The sequence below is a fragment of the Moschus berezovskii genome, chromosome 20 (assembly GCF_049115385.1).
Source record: "Moschus berezovskii isolate FMDL1 chromosome 20, NW_MosBer_1.0, whole genome shotgun sequence".
In the NCBI taxonomy this organism is placed as follows: domain Eukaryota; kingdom Metazoa; phylum Chordata; class Mammalia; order Artiodactyla; family Moschidae; genus Moschus; species Moschus berezovskii.
The window spans coordinates 67,112,129-67,132,064 of NC_142479.1; the positions used below are offsets into that span (position 1 = coordinate 67,112,129).

At 55.2% G+C, this 19,936-nt stretch overlaps 1 protein-coding gene across 2 annotated transcripts in view; it reads right to left on the reverse strand.

Annotated features, from left to right (window-relative positions):
- Positions 1–4,700: 4,700 nt before the first annotated feature.
- Positions 4,701–19,936, reverse strand: part of SAP30BP (SAP30 binding protein) — a 36,183-nt gene continuing 20,947 nt past the window's right edge. Inside the window, exons 4-12 of one of the 2 annotated variants that reach the window (XM_088829339.1) lie at positions 17,022–17,064; positions 12,294–12,382; positions 10,087–10,178; positions 9,223–9,283; positions 8,772–8,823; positions 7,722–7,780; positions 6,872–6,952; positions 6,504–6,588; positions 4,701–6,289 (exon numbers count right to left, since the gene is read on the reverse strand). In XM_088829339.1, the coding sequence (XP_088685465.1) occupies positions 6,108–6,289; positions 6,504–6,588; positions 6,872–6,952; positions 7,722–7,780; positions 8,772–8,823; positions 9,223–9,283; positions 10,087–10,178; positions 12,294–12,382; positions 17,022–17,064 (744 nt within the window). In that variant the 3' untranslated portion in view covers positions 4,701–6,107. The remainder of the gene's footprint in view (positions 6,290–6,503; positions 6,589–6,871; positions 6,953–7,721; positions 7,781–8,771; positions 8,824–9,222; positions 9,284–10,086; positions 10,179–12,293; positions 12,383–17,021; positions 17,065–19,936) is intronic. The other variant, XM_055408586.2, reaches the window with a different exon arrangement.

The window sequence follows — 19,936 nt, forward strand, 5'->3', positions numbered from 1 at the left end:
CATCTTGCAAACTGAAACTCTATACCCATTAAATGGCTCCTCACTTCCCCCTCCCCCACCGCTGATTAACTATCATTCTATTTTCTGATTCAGTGATTTTGACGACTCTCAGTTCTGCTGGTGCTCCTGCTGCTTGGTCACTTCAGTCGTGTCCGACCCTGCGCGACCCCCTAGACGGCAGCCCACCAGGCTCCCCCGTCCCCGGGATTCTCCCGGCAAGAACACTGGAGTGGGCTGCCATTTCCTTCTCCAGTGTGTGAAAGTGAAAAGTGAAACTGAAGTCGCTCGGTCGTGTCCGACCCTTAGCGACCCCACGGACTGCAGCCCACAAGGCCCCTCCATCCATGGGATTTTCTAGGCAAGAGTACTGGAGTGGCTTGCCATTGCCTTCTCCGTCACCAACTCCTGGAGCTTGCTCAAACTCATATCCATCACATCGGTGATGCCTTCCAACCATCTCATCCTCTGTTGTCCCCTTCTCCTCCTGCCTTCAATCTTTCCCAGCATCAGGGTCTTTTCCAGTGAGTCAGTTCTTCTCATCAGGTGGCCAGAGTTTCAGCTTCAGCATCAGTCCTTCCGATGAATATTCAGGACTGATTTTATGATTGACTGGTTTGATCTCCTTGCAGTCCCAGGGACTACTACTACTGCTCTAGTGCCTCATGTAATTGGAATCACACAATCTGTATTTTTGTGTTTGGCTTATTTCACTTAGCATAATGCCCACAAACTTCCTCTCTGTTGTAGCGTGTGGCAGGGTTTTCCTCCCTTAAGGCTGAATAATATTTCGTTGTATGTATAGACCACATTGTTTTTATCCATTCATCTGCCAATGGACATTGGGTAGCTTCCGCCTCTTGGTTATTGTAAATTAAGCTGCTATGAACACGGGTGTGCAGTCAGTATCTTCCAGACCCTGCTTTCAGTTTTATTGGATGTAAACCCAGAAGTGATGACCACGTGGTAGTCCTATTTTTAATGTTTTGAAGCCCACCATACTATTTTCCATAGTAATTGCATCATTTTATAATCCCATCAGCAGTGCATAAGGGTTAATTCTTTTAATTCTAACTTTCAGAGTAGAGAGTTAATATATTCAGCTCGAATGGTGGCAAATATTTTTTCTGTTTTTTCAAATCAAATACCATGCACGAATGGATTTTCACTTATTCAATAGTTTACACTGGTGATGTTCTGATATAATAAGCAAGATATGTTTGATTTTTGTCTATGGTTCTTGGAAAAGCTCCGGAGGGATATAAGTGAAAGGAGAGTCTCTGTTATTCATAAGAAGCCCCTTTCAATAACAATAGAGTTTATGTTAATGAGGTGACTTTTGGAAAGCCATGAGGTTGGGGTCACTGGTTGTCAGGGGAACCAACCATGTGATAAGAGTTGGAACTTTCAGACTCCATACTCCCCCACCCTCACCCCAACCGCCAACCTCCAGAGAAGGGGGACGGGTTAGAGATTGAGTTTCATCTCCAAAACAATGTCCAATGATTTAATGAGTCATGCCTAGTAATGAAGTGTGTGCGTGCTCAGGTGAGCAGTCAAGTCTGACTCTTTGCGACCCCATGGACTGCCAGGCTCCTCTGTCCGTGAAATTCTCCAGGCCAGAATACGGGAGTGAGTTGCCATTTCCTACTCCAGGGGATCTTCCCGACCCAGGGATCAAACCCCTGTCTTCTGTGTCTCCTGCATGGGCAGACAGATTCTTTACCACTGTGCCTCCTGCGGAGCCCCGCCTAGTCATCAATCTGACATAAAACCATAACCGGGGTAGGTTCAGATGCATCCAGATTGCTGGGTGCGTGGAGCGCTGGGAGGGAGAGGGGAGAAAGCGGAGAGAACTCTGCTCCCTTCCCCTGCACTGTGTCCTGTGCATCTCTTCCTTCCGGCGGATCCTGAGAACCTGAGTTGTATCCTTTCACAACAAACTGGTAATCCAGTAAGTAAACTGTCTTCCAGAGTTCTGTGAGTCCTTCTAGCAAATTATTGAGCCCAAAGAGGGGTCATGGGAACCCCCAATTTACAGCCAGTCAGCTGGAAGTTGGGGAGGCCAGGACTTGCAATTGGCTTCTGGGTAGGAGACAGTCTCATGGGATGAAGCCCTTTTCACCTGTGGTGTTGGTGCTGACTCTGGGCAGTTGGCATCCGAAGTACTTGGTTGTGAAAAGCCCACGCACTTGGTGTGAGAGTGTTCTATGTGTATTGTGAGCAGCAGTGTACAGGCAGCAAGGGAGTTTTTCCTTTTTCACAATAATTGGTCAGTGGGAGGTCTTTTCAAACCAGTTCCTTTGACCTTTGAAACGCTCCTTGCAGTTCTCCTTGCTTTCTGGGACAAACTAGAGCAGTTCCACTTAGATTTCTGGATTAGCCCTTTCTCTGCAAGCAGCCCTGGTTCCTTTTTGGGAGGGAAGATTAAGATTCGGGTGCTACATGTGCTCAGTGCTTCAGGGGGCCAGCCACTGCTTCTGGGTCCTTCTGAAGGACACAGCTGGGACTTTTTCTTATTTTGGAATCATGAGCTCATATTGGTATTTCCAATTCAAATTTAAAATGAGTTTTCTGTGTCTCTTTCCTTTCTATACTTTTGCTTTTGCATTTCCTCCCTGTCTTACACAAAAGCATATTCTCTGCACTGTTCAGCACCTTGCCCTTTTAAATTTTATTTCTCCTGAGGACTATTCCAAATCTGGTCACAGAGACCTTTCTTATTCTTTATGGTTCAAAGGACCTTGACTTTTTTTTTTTAATTATAAAGATTTAACTTTTTTGGTCACAAGGCCTGTGGGATCTTAGTTTCCTGACCAAGGATCAAATCTGCGCCCCCTGCAGTGGAAGTGTGGAATCTTAACACTGGACCACCAGGGAAGTCCCCGGAGATTTTCAACATGCATAAAGGCGTTCCTCCGCATTAGGGAGAACACCCACACCCTTTCTCTGCAGGTGGCATCTCTGCCTTGCTCCTGTCTTAAATAAACAGACTGTTTCTTTGTATGCACCTCCCACACCCTGATTTAAAACAACAACAAAAAACCCCTCATGCATAAAATTATAGAGCACAGGGACTTCCCTGGAAGCCTGATCTAGTGGTTAAGATTCAGTGCTCCCAAGGCAGGGACCATGGGTTTAACCCTCGGTCAGGGAACGAAGATCCTTCATGTTGCATTGTGTGGCAAAAAAACACCCCCTCCATCCCTCCCATCACCTGGACTCTTATCTCACGCCGGGCACTTGGGACAGTGCTGTTGGACTGTGTGGACAGATGCTGCAAGGCAGTAGTGTTATCTGGGATGCAAGAAAGAGTAGGAGCACGGAGAAAGGAGCAACTAATGCCCAGGGGGAAGTCAGGAAGGGATTAAGACAATCTGACCTACAATTAAGAAAATCTTGCAAGTGTTGGTGCTGAGGTTGAGAGTGAAAAAGTTGGGAGGAGCCAAGCATGGGGGTGTGGGGGGTGGGGAGGAGGGTGGAGGCTGGAGAGCTGATGAGAATGCTGGGGGCCTTGCCTGCCTGGCTGAAGTGGGCTCTCCGGTCAGTGGGAGACCACGTGACTTGGTAAGAGCTGGGGGGGCAGGAAGATGCTGGCCAGACTGGAACTTGGATGGAAGAGGAGGAGTCAGCAGATGAGGCAGGAGCAATCGGGGTGGGGGTGAGCCGGCAGCGACGATGATGGGGAGGGGACCCTGAAGTGACCCACAGGATGCAGGGAAAGCACAGGGGTCCAGGGTGCAGCGGTGATGCACCCACCCAAGATGGGGACCTTGGGGAGAGGGTGGGGATGTGTGTGTAGGTGGGAGTGGAGTGCAGCTTGAACAGGCTGTGAGCAGGGACAGGGCACTCTGGGACACCCAGCCTTCAGAGAAGGATGTGAGTCTGCCCCTGCGGCTCCCTCAGTGGGACTACAGTGGGCAGGCACTGAAGCTGTTTCACAGGAGAGTTAACTGAAATTCAGCGGGACTAAAGACCTTCACCCATTCACCAGGCTAGCGAGTGGAACAGCTCTAACTCCGGGCTGTCCAACTCCCAGACTTCTCTCCCCAGGGCCCTTGTGACCGGGGCCCCGAGGGGGAATAGCCATTACTGCTCTGACCCGATGGCTCAGTGGCACATCTGGGAGAGCCTGGAGGACAGTCAAAGGCCATGACCCAGGCTGATTTAATCATCTCTAGAGGGTGCTTCCCTCCTTGGTCTAAAACAAGAAGGAGCTGGACTGACTGCAACAAGCCTGTGGAGTACTCTATAAAATGTATCCCTGGTGGCTCAGTGGTAAAGAACTCACCTGCCAATTCAAGAACTCCGGTCAAGTAACTGGGGTAGAGTCCATGCAGCTTCAACATACAGGGAAGCAACACCTGAAAATGATCCTAATTATTTTATGAATGAGCCAACATTTTATACATCTGATGGTGTTCCTTTCACTGCAGCTGATCCAGATTACCAAGAGAAATATCAAGAGTTACTTGAAAGAGAAGACTTTTTTCCAGATTATGAAGAAAATGGAACAGATTTATCAGGCTCAAGTTCAATCCCTGGGTTGGGAAGATCCCCTGGAGAACACAATGTCAACCCATTCCAGTATTCTTGCCTGGGAAACCCCACGGACAGAGGAGCCTGGCGGGCTACAGTCTGTGGGGTTGCAAAGAATCGGACATGACTGAGCAAAAACAGCGACGCATAAATCACCCTGTAGATTTCGCACGACCAGCTCAAGAAGTTTTATTACCATGATCTGACAGAGAAGACTTACAGAGCAAAGGGCCTGAGACACACACGACTCAAACACAATTTGTTTTAACCTGGGCTCCAGAGCAGAGGTGCTGACTCCAAGATCCCAGCTGCCACCACAGGAACTCCCTGGGGCCCTAGCGGAGGCTGCAGGTGGGAAGCCCTCTCTCAAGGACTGTGAAGTCTCCTCAAAGGACAGGGAGACCTGACCTCTTCTGCAGCTGAGGACGTGTTTGTGGGGACGGGGCAGGGATGGCTCCATCTCCACTCTGGAGGCAGCAGGGCTGGGTCATCACACTCCCCCAGTCATGCACCAGCATCCGGTGCCTCCTGGGGACCACTTTTCTGAACCCCTGCCCGCTCCGGGAAAGCAGGTCAGCTCTTCACAGCCCGGCTTCCTTCTCTGACGCGCGGCCCTTCCGCTGGCGGGGAGAGAGCTGCCCAAGAGCAGGAAAAGCTCTCTTTCCCTCCAGACCCAGGACTCCAGGCCTGGCAGCTGCTGGGAAATCTGTGCTGGCCCCAGAGGAGCCCGGCGGCCACTGGCGCTGCCTGAGGGCTGCTGTGGGGCAGAGATAACAGGCGCAGGAAGGGCGGGGTGGCGGATCCTCCCAGGGGCCAGGCTTCACATAAACAATGAGCAGCTGCCCAGCCAGGCCAGGAGGTGATTCATCTCCCCACGGCGACCTGCCCCCTCCCTGCCCCTCCCTGCGTGGGCCAGGGGTCAGCCCCTACCCTTCTGGTGAGACTTCAAAGGCCAGGGTGTGTCCAAGAGGTGGCTGGAGGAGGGCTCAATCGCACTCAGGGGAGGACAGGCTGGGCTCCTGCCTGAAAACTGGTGGGGTTCAGAGCTCCAGGACCAGGGCAGCGGCAGCCCAGGCCTTGCCCCCTCTCAGGACCCCTGCCTGCCCGCAACAAGAGGCGCTCACTGGGAATGACCGAGGTGACTTCTCGGGCCACCCCCTCTGAGCCGGGCTGCAGGCTGCGGTTACCCCACTGTCAACCCGAGGTGAGGATCCCAACCGAGAAGATAAGAGGACACTTGAGTTTTCACATTTGCCTGAAAACAGACTGTAGAAGAAATGAGGGCATCCAAGACGCCGAGATGTGAGGATGCGGCATTTTTAATAGGACAGACCCCATGGTGGGGGGCACCGTCCAGAGTCCTGCTCCTCTGCAGCCCTGTCTCTTCCAGGTCAAACGCCACCCGGAGCTCCTCGCAGGGAGGAGGGATGGGGAACGGGTCCCAGTCTTGAAATATACAATGTGAAACCTCCCCGGAGGCAGTGGTCTCCTCAGGTCCCAGAGTGGCTCCTCCCCTCCATGGAGAGGAGACTGTCCGAGCCACCCTAAGCCGGTCCCTGGGGTCCCTAGTATCACTGCTTGGCCTTCTTCACGATGGTGCCAACGGCAGAGATAACGGTGGTCTTGGAGCCGCTGGCGCTGGTGGTCACAGTGACGACAGCTGGCAGGGTGGCCGTGGTGGTGAGGATGGTGGGCTGGGCTATTGTCGTCACTGGGATGGCCGAGTCCCACTTGCTCTTTCTCTTCTGGGCATCTGGGGACAAGGCCAGAGAGAAGTCAGGACCCACCCCAGACCAGTGGTCCGAGACCTGGGAGCAAAAACGGCAGGCCGCAGCCCCAGGAAGCCGAGGGCAGCCGGGGAGCCGGGACCCACCCCAGGACCAGAGCGCCACGGCCCTGCTCCCGCAGATATGGCGGGAAGGCCCCGGCTACGTCTGCAGGGGTGTGGGGAGCGGAGCCGCCTGTACCTGCGACGGCTGTGCTGGCCGTGGTGGTGGTGGTGGCCGTGGCATTGGTCGTCGTGCCCTTCTTGGTGCCCGTCACAAACTCAATCTGGGGGCGAGAGGAACAAGCGTTAGTCAGGACCTGTGCACAGCGCGCATCCGCGTCTTTTTGCCAGCTGTCTGCTCCCAGGGGACAGGAGGCAACTTGGCACCACACGAGGGAAGCGCTGAGAACCAGCTCTGACTGTCGAGCAGGGGAGGCCTTGGAGAGGCACCTGAAGAGGACGGTTACTCGTCGGAAGAGAGCTTCCCGCAGACACCGGGCCCCTCCCGCCATGGCCATCTCTGCATGTGCTGGGGCACCCCTGCCCACCCAGGCCCCGCCCTCACACCTCGGGGGAGGCGGTGCCCGTGCGCACAGGGGAAGGACAGCTCCGGCCCCCAGGTGCTGCAGACACGTCCCTGCAACAAGCCTGGGGTTTGGAAAGGGGGAAGGAGAGAGAGTCGGGAAATTCAATCAAGGGTTAAGAATGAGGACCCCTGATCACCCCAGCACTAGCTCTCAGAGGGATCAACCCTGTGGCCCCGGGGAGGGGGGTGGGGACACACGTCCTGGAGGCTACACGTGCTGCGGGAGGAGGATCAGGCTAAACCACAGGTGGAAGGGTGGGTGTCCTGCGGCTAAGTTCTTTCCTCAAGCCTCTGGTCAGAAAGGGCACAGCCCAGAGGACTTGGTCTCACGTTAAGTTTCCGTCCCCTGAAGGACCCAGACCAGAGGCAAGCAGCACGCTCAGGGTCCTGATGTGAGGGGTCACCTGGCCATAGGACGTACATGGAAGCACTCAGGTGGGCTGCAAAGGCCAGTGCTGGAAGTCAAGAACGGCACAGACCAGAGCGCCCTGGGAAGGACGTATTTCCTCTGTTCAGGCCGAGGAGACCGCCGATGGGCCCAAAGGGAGAAAGCCCCCAGAGCTCGGCAGCTGTAAGGGTGTGTTTATGGGGGGAGGGGACATAATGCAGCCAACATTAAGACCCCGAGAAACCAAGTGGAAGCAGCCCAGGAAGCGTCTTCAAGCTGTCATGGAGGCTTAAAATCCAGGACATCTAAGGTTGCTCAGAGCGGCACCGGGTGATGAACCAGTGGTGGAGGGTGGGGGTGAGGGAAGCCACCTGGCTCAGCCTGTAGGACCTGTGCGCCCCAGAGAGCTGCCCCCTTCATCAGGACATCCACCTATCACTTACTTTGGTTCGCTCCTTTTTGGCCTTTTCCAACTTGTCCATTTCAATCTTCTGGGCTTTGGCTATGAAGACAGGACAGGCAGTTACAGAGCAGCAGATTAAACAAGAAGATAATTCAGGGCAAAGAACCCTGGACTGCTGCCTGCTGCTCTCCCGGGGCTCCTATTTGCAGCATCTTTTTGTGATGGGCAAAGTCATGAGCCAGCTCTCAGCTAGCACAAAGCTGGGGCCTCACACTCCAAAGGCCTTGAAGCTGGGGCTCTGCACCCCATCTGGAGGGGTGAGCTGCTCCTTGGTTTCAGCAGGCTGCAGCCATGGGGGAATGCTGGCCCAGGGTAACCACCTCCTCAGCAACCAGGATCTTAGATTTGCGTTGTTTCTTTTCTGGCCTGGCTGCATGGCACGTGGGATCTTAGTCCCCCGACAGGGAATCGAACTTGAGCCCCCGAGAGTGGAGGTGAGTCTTAAACATCTGACCACCAGAGAAGTCTCTGGATTTTTAGATAAAACACTAGCAATGAATTCAAATTAAAGCAAGACAGAACTTATAGGGGCTTAACAACACACACCTACAGGCCGGATCTGGTGGTCCACAGGCCGCTGGTTTGGGACCTGGCACCCGAGGGAGAGGGCCCCTTGAAACTCCTCCCAGTTCTCCCAGCTGGGCCCCTTCACGGAGCTCTGCACTCCTGCCGGCCCCCTGCCTGGGACCCGCCCACGCCTGCTTGGCCAGCCTCTGTGCACCTTCAGACCTTGTTCGGACAGGGCATCCTCCACGAGGCTGCCTACCCTCCCCTGGCCCCCGGTTAGATGGCCCAGCCTGCATCCTTATCACCCCACTCGTTATTGCTGGAATCACTCCTTCCTTTGATCCTGTCTTTTTCGCTGTATTGTAAGCTGCTTAAGTCAGGGACGGGGGCCTGGATGGTTCAAGGCTGCATATTCAGCTCCTCAGACATGGCCAAACATGGAGGAGACCTGAAACCTGTGTTGCCTAATGACTGGAGAGACAGACAGATGGATGTGTGAGCGGGCAGATGAACGGCTACCCACCTAATGCCTCATAGTAGGAGTCTTCAGACCAGCCGTGGGGGTCAAACATATCCTGAAAAAAAAGTTCGTAATTGTAAAAAGGGCCAATAAATGGAAGTGACTCAGAAACCACATGCTTCTCCCCAAGTCTTTCCATGGATCTTCCTGGCCTGGAGTCTCCTGCCTTCAAGGGCAAGGAGGTTCAGATGCTACCCTGTCTCCAGCCAACACTTCTTAGGACAATGAGGGCAAAGAAGCACTGTGGACGGACTGATGTACAGGGCGTGGTGAGTCCATGCTAGCCCCTAACCAAGCAGAGGCCCTGAGGCTCAAACAAGAGAGAAGGGAATGGCTCTCCTCTGCTGGAAGTGTGCCACATGGATCTTTCAGTGGTTCCAGGTTGAAGCCAGTGGGGAGGGCACAGGGCCCTGGGTCCCCTCCCTCACCCCCCGCCTCTGCAGGTGGCACATACCTTTGGATAGTTGGTGCCGAGTTCGTCAATCGCGCAGAATTGGATGAGCTTCTCATAGATGCTGAAAGAAGAAAACCACAAGGCGCTGAGCGGGCCCGAGGCGTGGCCCTGTGTAGCACCAGATTTCAAGAGATCAGAACCATTTAGCACTTGGGTGCAGACCAAGCCTTTAGCCCAGTTGAACTGTTCTATCTAAGCAAGTTTCCAGACGAGAGGGCAAATGTCCACTGACTTGACATTAAAAGTCACTTCTGGCCTTCCTACCTTCCACAGAGAGGGACAGGGGCCAGCAGCCAGAGCAACAGGGTGTCAAGATGAGGTTTCAACTAGACATCAGACCTTCAGTCTGTGGGGCTGGGTTGGGGCCTCCCCATTTAGGCCCACAGGGGCAAGGACGGCTCTTGCCTATCGGTGCACGAGGCTCTTTCCTGGGGGTTCTTGCTTGAATGCTGGATGGAGTGAGACCCAGACACAGGTCTGTCTGTCAAACCTGCACACAAAGTCAACAACTTTCTAGAGGTAGGAGGACCTGGGGCGACCATCTAGATAATCCCCTCCTCATACAGCCGAGGACACTAAGGCCCCAGGAGGTCGTGTGCTCCAGAAGGAAAGAGGCAACGGGAGCCCGGGCAGACCCCGCCCAGGCCATGTCTCTCGGCTCCCCCTCTGTACCTGCTGCACGTGCTGCCTGGCTCTTCAATGGCAGACGGAGCCTCAGCGAGGTTAACGCAGTCCAGGTGACGGTCCCTTTGGGCTCAGCTGGGATCTGAGCCGGGCCCTTCCCTGCCATCTCTCTGCGGGCACTCTTGTCCCCAGTCCAACATTACCCCTCCCCCCCCCCCCGATGGCTCACGGAAAACTCACCTGGGATTCCGAAATTCCTTCTTCCTCTGGATAATGTAGTTCATGTCCATTCCCTCCTTTATCTTCCGCTCATACAGCTTCTGGATCTTGTCCTACGGAAGAGAAACAGGACGATGATGATGGAACCCCTCACAATCCCAGCCTGTGGTCAGATGCTGTGGACATGAGGACCTGGGGGAGCCATGTGAAGCCCTGCTCTGGCCAAATGGTCTTCCTCCACCTAGCACAGACGAGACGGACGGAGCCAGTCTGCTTTCACTGTGCTTTCTCCTAATCCCCTCTGGGTGGTCAGCAGCGGGAGGAGTAAGAAGGTGGAGCTACAGAAGCCACGGAGAAGACAGTGAACAAACCCCCACCTGGGGATCAGCTGCTGAATCATCTGAAGAGGAGCTTCAGAAGTGAGTACTGACAGGCGGGGGTTGAGTGCCGGATTTTAATACGGGGTTAAGACCCAGCAGGAGACCTGGGAAGGCAGGAGGAGAGGTGTCACAAGCCTCCCCAGTGTCCTTCGAGGGGAGGCTCGCAGCTGGCCGGTCCTTATCACTTTACCAAGAGGCACTGCCGGGGGTCTAGAGCCAGTTTCTCATCCAGTCTCCCCTCAAGACCCGCTCTGGCTCAACGGGAAACCAGAGAACCACCTGGCGGGGTCCAGGCCAGTGTCACAGGTGTTCCCAGGCCCACAGAGACGATGCCGGCGACAGACAGCGTCAGGGCTGCCTGAGGAGTGAAGAGGCCCCACGGACCCGAGCCTCAGGGCAGGGCTACCTCTGAGGTGGAGCAGGCTTAGCCAGCGAGGCTGGCGCTGGCCCAGGGCAGGGTCTCTCGGCAGCCTCCCCCAACAGTGGCAGCTAAACGGACTGTCCAGAGGAAACCACTTGGGGTACCGTCACCTGCAAGAGGAGGTGGGCAGGGGACGACCCGAGCGAGGTCCTCTGGGACATCAGGAAAGGTGACCCACTCGTCACCTGCAAGAGGAGGTGGGCAGGGGACGGCCCGAGCGAGGTCCTCTGGGACAGCAGCAAAGGTGACCCACTCGGGTCAGGAGTGCAGACTCAGGGGAAGCACTGAGTTGGGGACAGAGGGGTAACACGTTTGCAGGAAGAGAAGCCGAGCGCACGGCTCCGTGTCCTCGCTCTGCGGGTGACGGAGGCAGGCCTGCCGAGAAGGCGTGGCAGGGGTGGCGCAGCTGCATCTTACAGATGACTTTTCTGTGCCCTCGGCCGTCAGGCAGGTTCTCCTATCTCAGGGGAACTAGAACCTTTGCTCAGTGTCATGGTTTCTGCCACTAGCAGGATCTAAAAAGGAGAATCATTTTGATCTTGAAGGCCGGGGCCAGCTATCTCTGCCTGGTGACTGCTGGACTGTCCTTACAGGCTGCGGCTTGTTGCCTAGAGGGTGAGTGACATGGGGCCGGGAGTGGGGTGGTATGTGGCGGTGGTGGGGAGACAACTCAGCAAAGGGAAGGGATTTCCGGGAAGAGAAGGGACTGTGCACTACACACAGCCCAGCCCCGCTCGGCACCCACCCAGGTCACCGCTTTCCCAGCCCCAGGCCCCGTTAGTCACCTGTCCGTCAGCGTGTGAGAGGGCTTGCGGTGTAGCCAGAGGCCCCACTCGGGGGCAGCCGTGGTGTCTGCCCTACTGTCACAAGGTCCCCTTCAAAGGGGAACACGCAGAAGGACAAGGAGAAACCGCCACCAAGGCTGACAGGGAGGAGCAAGGCCAGCTGTTCCCTGAGGGCCTGCTCCCAAGGGAGTGACCGCACTCCACGCTCCATCTCTGCAAGTCAGGGATCATCAGACAAGAAGCCAATGAACCGCCATTTCACGAAAACGAGGACTGAAGCCTATGCATTTTCATGCTTGTGCATTTGCATTCGTACTTGTTTCTTTAACATTCTGATGACCCCTCAGGTTCTTAGCCAAGTTCCTTCAGAGACATGCCCTGGGCTCAGGGATGCCCAGAAAAGGCATGTTGTTTGCTCTGCTGGCAGTGTCCTGGGGCAGGTGGGGGCCTGGCTGAGGCTGCAGAGGCAGCCAGGGGTATGGCGCCAGCTCCTGGAAGGGGCCTAAGCGAGGTCACCAGGACTGCAGGCTCCTTCCCACTTAGGCTATTTCTTTTCCAGAAGCTGCTTAAAGTCAAACGCAGCCAGACACCCGCCCAGACTTCCTCGTCTGCACGGGCCTCAGCAGCTGAGCGTGTGCCTACCTGTAAGTGGTTTGAGCACCGGCCGGGGGGCTCCGGAGGGATCTTGATCTCATCAGGGGACATGTTCCGGACTCTTTCAGAAAAGGAGGCTGCGGGGAGAACAGAGTTCTGTGGGTGCGTGGGAGAGTCAGGGTGGGGGCCCAACATGGACAATAAAAAACCCTTCAAGACAAGAAAGGTACATAAAGCGTTTTCAAGGAGGGATCACACACTATAAAATGGTAAAACAGGGCATGCAGAGCGGCTCTCTAAGGGTGCATCTGAGTTGAACTCAATGACCTGAAGGAGCGAGTAGGTGCGGTGGGGAAAGAAGTTCAGGCAGAGGGCATGAGCGGCCACATCACAGCTGTGCCCAGAGGAAAGACTGTGTCCTGGGGGTGCTGGTGAGTGCTGAACACCAGTTAGGAGGTGGGAGGGGCAGACCCACAACCTGCAGCGTCTGCCCCTTTCTCTGGTGTAAATTCTCCCGTTATGGCCTATCAATTTCAAGCTACCAATGTGAAGTCATGAGCTCAGGGCTGGGAAGATCCGCACACGGCTCTGCCTCCCACGGGCTCTGCCCCTGAAACACCCTCCCAGAATCCTGGGGACTCAGAGCTGCTTGGTGCTGTCCTTCTACCTCAGGCTCGGCTACTCAGGGTCCACCAGAAGCTCAGAGTTCCCTGGGCTTCGGGACTCAGCATTCAAAACTGCTTTGTACATAAATGACATCTATTCAATACAAAATGACCTGCTGGTTATTAGCTTCGGGTCCTTCAGCAGTAAACCAATCAACCCTCACTTGGTCCACCTCATTCCTAGGAACAAAAGGCCTGATTCTGAAGTGAAGACCCACAGCTCCCAAGGGACAATTCCCTTGGCGATGTGCCCCTGCCCACCCAAGTGTCTCTCTCCCTCCATTCCCCTCCCTGTTGCCTCCGGCCACCCTGGCAACTGCAGAGTCGTGCTCTGGATCACCCAGACAATGCGCTGCTTGTTGTAAGATTCTGTCTGGGCTTTTTAAGACACTCACTCATGAAAAGGACTATACAATGAGCAAACAGCAGGCGGAGCGGGGTGGGGCAGGATGAAGGCAAAGAATGAACAACCCAGCACCACTAACACCCAGCAAGTACTCATGGGGTACCCAACATGTGCCGGCCTTGGCGGGACTCTCTTAGCCCCAAGTGGCCACCTGGACTGCCAGGGGATGGCCGGGTGAGCCCTTCCCTTCTCTCCTGGGGCTGGATTAATATTTTCTTAGCAGATAAGGTGCTTTGATTTCTGCTTTGACCTTCACTTCTCAGCTGCTGCCAAACGAGCCTGCACACACTGAGGCTGGAGCTCGAGCCCAAGGACCATCTTCCAATAAGGCTACACATGCTGATTCTCACTGTTGGAGGAGTCTCCCTGGATGTGCCCCAGGAACAGGGCATAGGTATGTCATCTTGCTGTGGACCGAGACACCACTGCCGTCTGGGAACACGTTCCATCATGGGACTACGTGCTTCTCTCTGCTCAGTCCCTTCTGTCTCCTGCCTCCTGAAGCAAGGGTGACACCTTGATCTCATCCCAACTTCCTCCTTCCTCCTGGGAGAGGCGAGAGCTCTAAGTCCGAGGCTTGAGCAGACTGCAGAGGCCGGCTGAGAGTGGGATTTCCCGGGCTGTGCTGGTTTTTGCATTTCGTTAGCATCAGCACCAAAAGCCAGGAGGGCCGGGGCAGGCTCTGGGTGCACAGCAGGGGGAGACGGCTTCCCTGGGCCGGGGAGTGTGCGCGCACGTGACAGAGAGACAAAGAGTGCCCCTTGGCATTTGCCAGGAAAGCCTTTTGGAAAAACAGGGTGTGACGCTGTTGCCATTAGCAACCCAACCACCCGAGTGGTACAGTGTGACAGGGAGGGAAGAGGTCCTCCCAAGCTCGTGGGCTAGAACTGGGCTGAGAACAAGAGAGTTCCTCTCGGAGCAACGGTGAACGAAGGGACACATTCAGGAAACGCGGTGAAAGTTTCTCTCGCAGATTTCAGGAGCAATCTTCCTGCAACTCTGTCCTTCCTAAGTCTCAGAATGCATCTAAAGCAGAAGACATCAGACCCGCACACAGGGCTGTTGAAGCCGCCACAGAGCCTCAAATCAATCTCCCTGGAAACACATCAAGACGTCTGTCCAGGCCCTCGGAGGCAGCCCAGGTCTGTGGCTGCTCCGGGTCTGCTGAGGTGTTCTGGGCGGGCACCATGCTCAGGCTCTGAGAAGCCTGCCATCAGCGTGATTCACCCTGGGTGCACGCCCACCTCACAAAGCAGCGCAGGTATCCACAGCTGCCAGGCATGGATCTGCACAGGAGTGGCTCATCAGAAGGGCATGTGTAACGGCGGGAGTGAAGGCACGCCTGGTGGGTGCTGTGGGGCTAGAAGCAGGAGGCAGTGGAGTGTCTCTGCCTCACCAGAGACACAGAGAACTCAAGTGGATGACTGCCCCAGGGTCCAGGACCGCCCGCGGGGCACCTGGAAGGGAGGACCGGGTGTCCGCTCACCTCTGTCAATCAGCTACAGAGCTGGGGAGCCCTTAGCCAGCTTCTCTGCTTCCCTTTGCTCCATTAAACCTGGGTCTGTGTACACAGTGAAAATGCTGTCCACACCAGCAAAGCAACCTGAGTTCTCCATCCAGAGGCATGGATGGAAGGTGCTGGGCCCAGGCAAAGGGGGGACAACCAGGGTGCCATGAGCCGAAGTCACTCTGCAGGTCGTCCAGTACCTCCTCAGTGAGAAATGGGAACAGGAATCCAAACTATGAGGCTTCAAGTTTCACCTGTGTTTTCTATGGGGGAATGGACTCAAGAAACTGTGGTGTAACCCTACAATGAAATAATATTAGCAATTAAAAAAAAAAACTATGGATATGCTCAAAAACATGGAAGGGTCTCAAGAACATTATGGGAAATGAAGAAGCCAGACAAAACAAACAAACAATCTATGAGTCCGTTTGTATTAATGGTTCCTGGGCAGGGGCAATTCTGCCTCCCAGCTGACACTTGGCAATGTCTAGAATCATTTTTCAGAGTCATATTTGGCAGGGAGAGGAGGCTGCTATTGGCCTCCAGTGGGTGGAGATCAAGGATGCTGCTAAAACACTGTACAACGCACAGGCCAGGCCACCACAACAAAGAATTCTCCAGCCCAAAATGCCAGCAGTACTGAGGCCAACAGATAAACCATTTATGAGAAACTCTACAGAGACAAAACTACAGTGAAGAAACGAGATCACTGCCTGCCTGACACCGGAGCAGGAAATGTGTGCAAGGGGATGGGCACAGGGAACACTCTACAGTCACAGAGGCGTCTTCGTCAGGACTGCGGCGGGGGTCACTCTATGTAAGCTGCACCTCACAAAGCTGCTTCAGTGACAAGGAGAGGAAAAGTCAGAGCTGTTTGTGGATGAGTTTAGGGCTGAGAGGGCTGAAGCCTACACACATTCCTGCCAAGCGAGCGCCGCTAGTAGGAGCGGAGAGCACTGCCTGGCTGCGTTCCTGGGGGGCGGCTCCACCCCCACTGTCAGGCAGTGAACAGCAGGGCCAGGCGAGGAGGGCGAGGCTGCAGACAGGGCCAGCCCTGCGGACCGCCTGCTCGGGGAAGGTCACGGGCTTCCCGGGGGGCTGCACTCTGCTCCCTCTGCCCGTGAGGCCAACTGCGCTGCCCCTATGGCGCCATTTTCCAAACATCAGGCTCTTTGGTTTTAGGAAAATTTGGGTTTGTTTTTTAATAAAAGAGGAAAGACTCATACCCCATTCATCAGAAAACCCGGGGCTGAAGGGCAGAATCCCTCTGAGCATCTGGGCTGCTCCACGTGGTCAGGGTCCTACCCAGTCCTTCCCTCAGGAGACAAACATAACGAATGATGTTCAGGTCTTTCAGTCAGGATAACCAGAACGGGGCCCCACCTGCCATCCCTGGTGAAGGCATCCTGTCCAGAAAAAGGACAGATCGGAGGGGCTGCCAGATACAGCATTTCCAGCCTGGGGCTCCCCCGGGCAGGGCGAGTGAGCCGCAAAGGCGCCATCTGGGAGGGGGGAGCAGGAACCCCGCTTTGTGAGGATTAATGGAGCGGGCGGAAGAGACGGGCAGTCTCGCCACGCAGGGGGAGGGCCAACCCCCCACAACGTGAGGCTGGGCCAGGCCTCGGGGGAGCCCTGACAAAGTCCATGGCAGAAATGCAAGGAGTCAAGACCTTCTGAAAGGCTGAAGAGGCTGGGCTAACACGGGGCTGTGTTCCAGAACCGTAACCGCCCTGGCCAGTTACACAAAGGGCCCCAGGCTCCAGGGCTGGGAGACATGCTCCCTCCCGGGCATGGAGCAGCATGCCAGCAGAGGCCACATGTTTGCACCCTGAGCCCATGAATACGCCAGCGGAGAGGCTCAGGGGGTCCAAGGCTGAAGGACAGGCGCAGAGCACAAGGAGAACAAGCTCCCAGCTGGAGGGAGCCCCAAGTCCTTCTTGACAACACTGGCAACTGACCAAAGCTCCGTGAAATGCACCATAAATACGGTTTTCAAAGAAGAATTGTTCCCTGGGTGTCTCACACAGACGTCTTAGGAAATGCCAAAGGCCCTGAGAATCAGAGTCCAGAGACAGGCTCGCAGCTGAGCTGCTGCCTCAGCTGAAGCAGAGGGAAGCCGCCTGCGTGGCTGGAAGCCAGTTGGCTCTGGGTGAGGCTCAGAGACCTGCCCCGGGCACCTTCCACCCCAGGGTACTCACCAACCAATTCCTGGGGATCTCGCTTTTCTACTTCCGGGTTATCCTGTAAAATAAAAAGAGAAACAAAAGGAGTAAGTGTGGGGCTCCCGACCCAGAGTCACTCTCCTTACTGACACCACGCAGGACTTTTAAGGAAGGAGAAAAGGTGGAAGCATTGAAAGGAACCCGGAGAGTGAGCCGACACTTTGGGGGTCCTGAGACCCCTGAACCTCTGAATATCCCTTCTTCCTTCATCAGAGCAGCCGGGATGCTCCAGTCACCTGCTTCAGTCTCTCCTTCATGGCTTCCAGCAGTGACCAGCACCCCCAACGCCAAGGAGAGCGACCAGCAGTCAGCCAGCCATCACCTGCAAACCTGGACCCTGCCCACTGCTCCCCTGGGCCTGGCCAGCCGTCCCAGAACACAGCACCTCCACCCAGTGACCAGGAAACAAGAGGTGGCTGGAGAATCTCAGGACCAAAATGCAAGAGATTGTCTCCTCCCAGGAGATTTTTCTCATTTTCAGCTTCAGCAAAAAAGGGAGGCTTTATCACAAGGGGGCAGTTCACCAAACTGGGGGCAGGAGGGCAGCAGACCTTCAATGAGTCTCACGCTGCCCTCGGGACAGCCCAGCTCAGGCCGCTCGGCTCTGTCTGCCAGCCCACCTGCTGGCTCTCTTCACACTGGCCCTGTCTCTCCAAAGCAAGTGCTCTCTGATCCTCCATGAAAGCCCCTGCCCCCAGCACCCCTTCCACGCTGTGTCCTCTGTGCTGGAGGTATACAGAGCCCTAGGGGCAAAGGTTTCTCATCAGACCACTCCAGATCTCACTGCTCAAAGTAAAGGCTTCCCTGCTGATCCAGTCGTTCCAATGCAGGGTGCACGGGTTCAATCCCTGGTTGGGGAACTAAGACCCCCATGTGCCGTGTGTTGTAGTCAAGAAGATCCAGTTCTGGCCACGGGCACATGGCTAGGCACCTACTTTCGTTGCTTCGCTGCCACAAACGCACAATGGTAAAACATACCTGTTTTCCCCATTTCTGGAGAAACCGAGCCCTTCAACACAGGCTGGGGTCTCAGGTGCCATGACATGGTAATGATCACAATGGCAGAAGCTGTGCTCACGAGGCTGGATCTTGTGTCCCCTCCCTTTGGTCAGTGAGGGAGGAGATAAGACAGTAACAATCGCGGACCCGATGGGCACGCGGAGGCGGCTGGGCAGTGCTGTGTATGCCACTCACATGATGCGACCTGACACCAAGGTGACATCTCAGAAGGCAGGCACAGGGAGGCCACCAACCCCCCACCCCCCAGGCTGTAAGACCAGAATAGCACTTCTTAGCCCCTTCTCCAAAAAGTTCCTGGGACAGGCCAAAACCCCCTCATTCTTTGGAACACTGCAGCTATTCATTTGACCTGGATGGGCATAATGTCCAGGCCAGGCTGCTTAGCAACCATTGCCCCCAGTCACCTGCCTCCTGCCAATCAGGTGGACGAAGTGGAGGCGCCCCTGGAGGGCTGCCACAACAAATTCAGGTTGGTCATCAATCAGCTGCTCCACAGAGAGCAGGTCTCGGCAGGCCCCACAACAACCCCTTTGTAGCTGTGACTCTGGGGGAACCCATGCTAAAGAGTGTGGCATGCTGGGCTGTAAAAGGCCCTTAATTCTCCCTCCAGGAGACAGCCGTCCAGGTGCTCACTGTGGGAAAACATCACTTGGGCACATCCAACCTCCCCTCTGGGGCCATCTGGCTGGTCGCACAGGCCTGATGCATTAACTACTTCAAAGGCCTCCTAGGGCTCTTTCCCAAAGCGCTGTCCTGGGCCCTTTGGGGGCCAAAATGCAGCGCAGTGAGGAAGGAGGCAAGACAGCCATGTGGGAATTCTGCTTTCTGCTCCAGGGGCACAGGAAGTTAGTTACCAAACAAGCGAGGAGTCTCTTCAAAGGAGAAAGGACCTGTTCACACCACAAGCTCCTTGTAAGATGAAAAGGTATGACGCTCCTGGCCTGCCTGTGCCCAGTGATGGGAGGCGGAGCGGCTGGGCAGAGGCGGGGACTCCTGCGTTTCACAAGGGCCTAGGCTGGCTTAGCTGAGCTTTGTTTAGTCACGTCTTGGGGAGAAAAAGAGATGATGGGGCAAGATCACAAACAGGAAGTCTTTTTTCCACTACTTTCAGGCTTTCCTTTTTTGACCTGGCTCCTCCTTTTCCCCCAGATTTATCTTTCTATACATGCTCCCCTCCCCCAATTAACCAAGTTCAGTTCAGTTCAGTCGCTCAATCGTGTCCGGCTCTTTGCGACCCCATGAATCACAGCTCACCAGGCCTGTCTACCACCAAATCCCGGAGTTCACTCAAACTCATGTCCATCGAGTTGGTGATGCCATCCAGCCATCTCATCCTCTGTCGTCCCCTTCTCCTCCCGTCCCCAATCCCTCCCAGCATCAGAGTCTTTTCCAGTGAGTCAGCTCTTCGCATAGTTGGTTTCAATATGACAACTAGTCTCTGCTTTTCTGCTCTCACAGTGTGCACCTCAAGTCCCATGAAACTACGGCCTCTTATTCAATTCCAACCAGCACCTCCAGAAAGAAGTTACGCAGCCTCGCCCCTTCCCAGCTGGAATCCAGCTCCACACTATCTGCAAGCAAAGTGCATGGATCCAACTGCAAGCAAAGATTCTCCTGCCTTAAGAGAACCCCAAAAGCCAAACCCCTAACTGCGCCTCCGCAGGCTGGGAGCCACAAACTAAGGCAAGGCTTCGGAATCTGTGCTTGTTCAGATGCCCCACTTGCATCACAGGTGCCTGTGTGATTCCTAAGGCCCTGGAGAATCAAACAACGGGACTCTGTGCCTCCTGGTGGCCACACCTTGTTACGCTGTAGCAGGGAATTCCTCTGCCCTCTGACGTGGACAAGCGGGTTGTGGGTCTGTTGAGCTC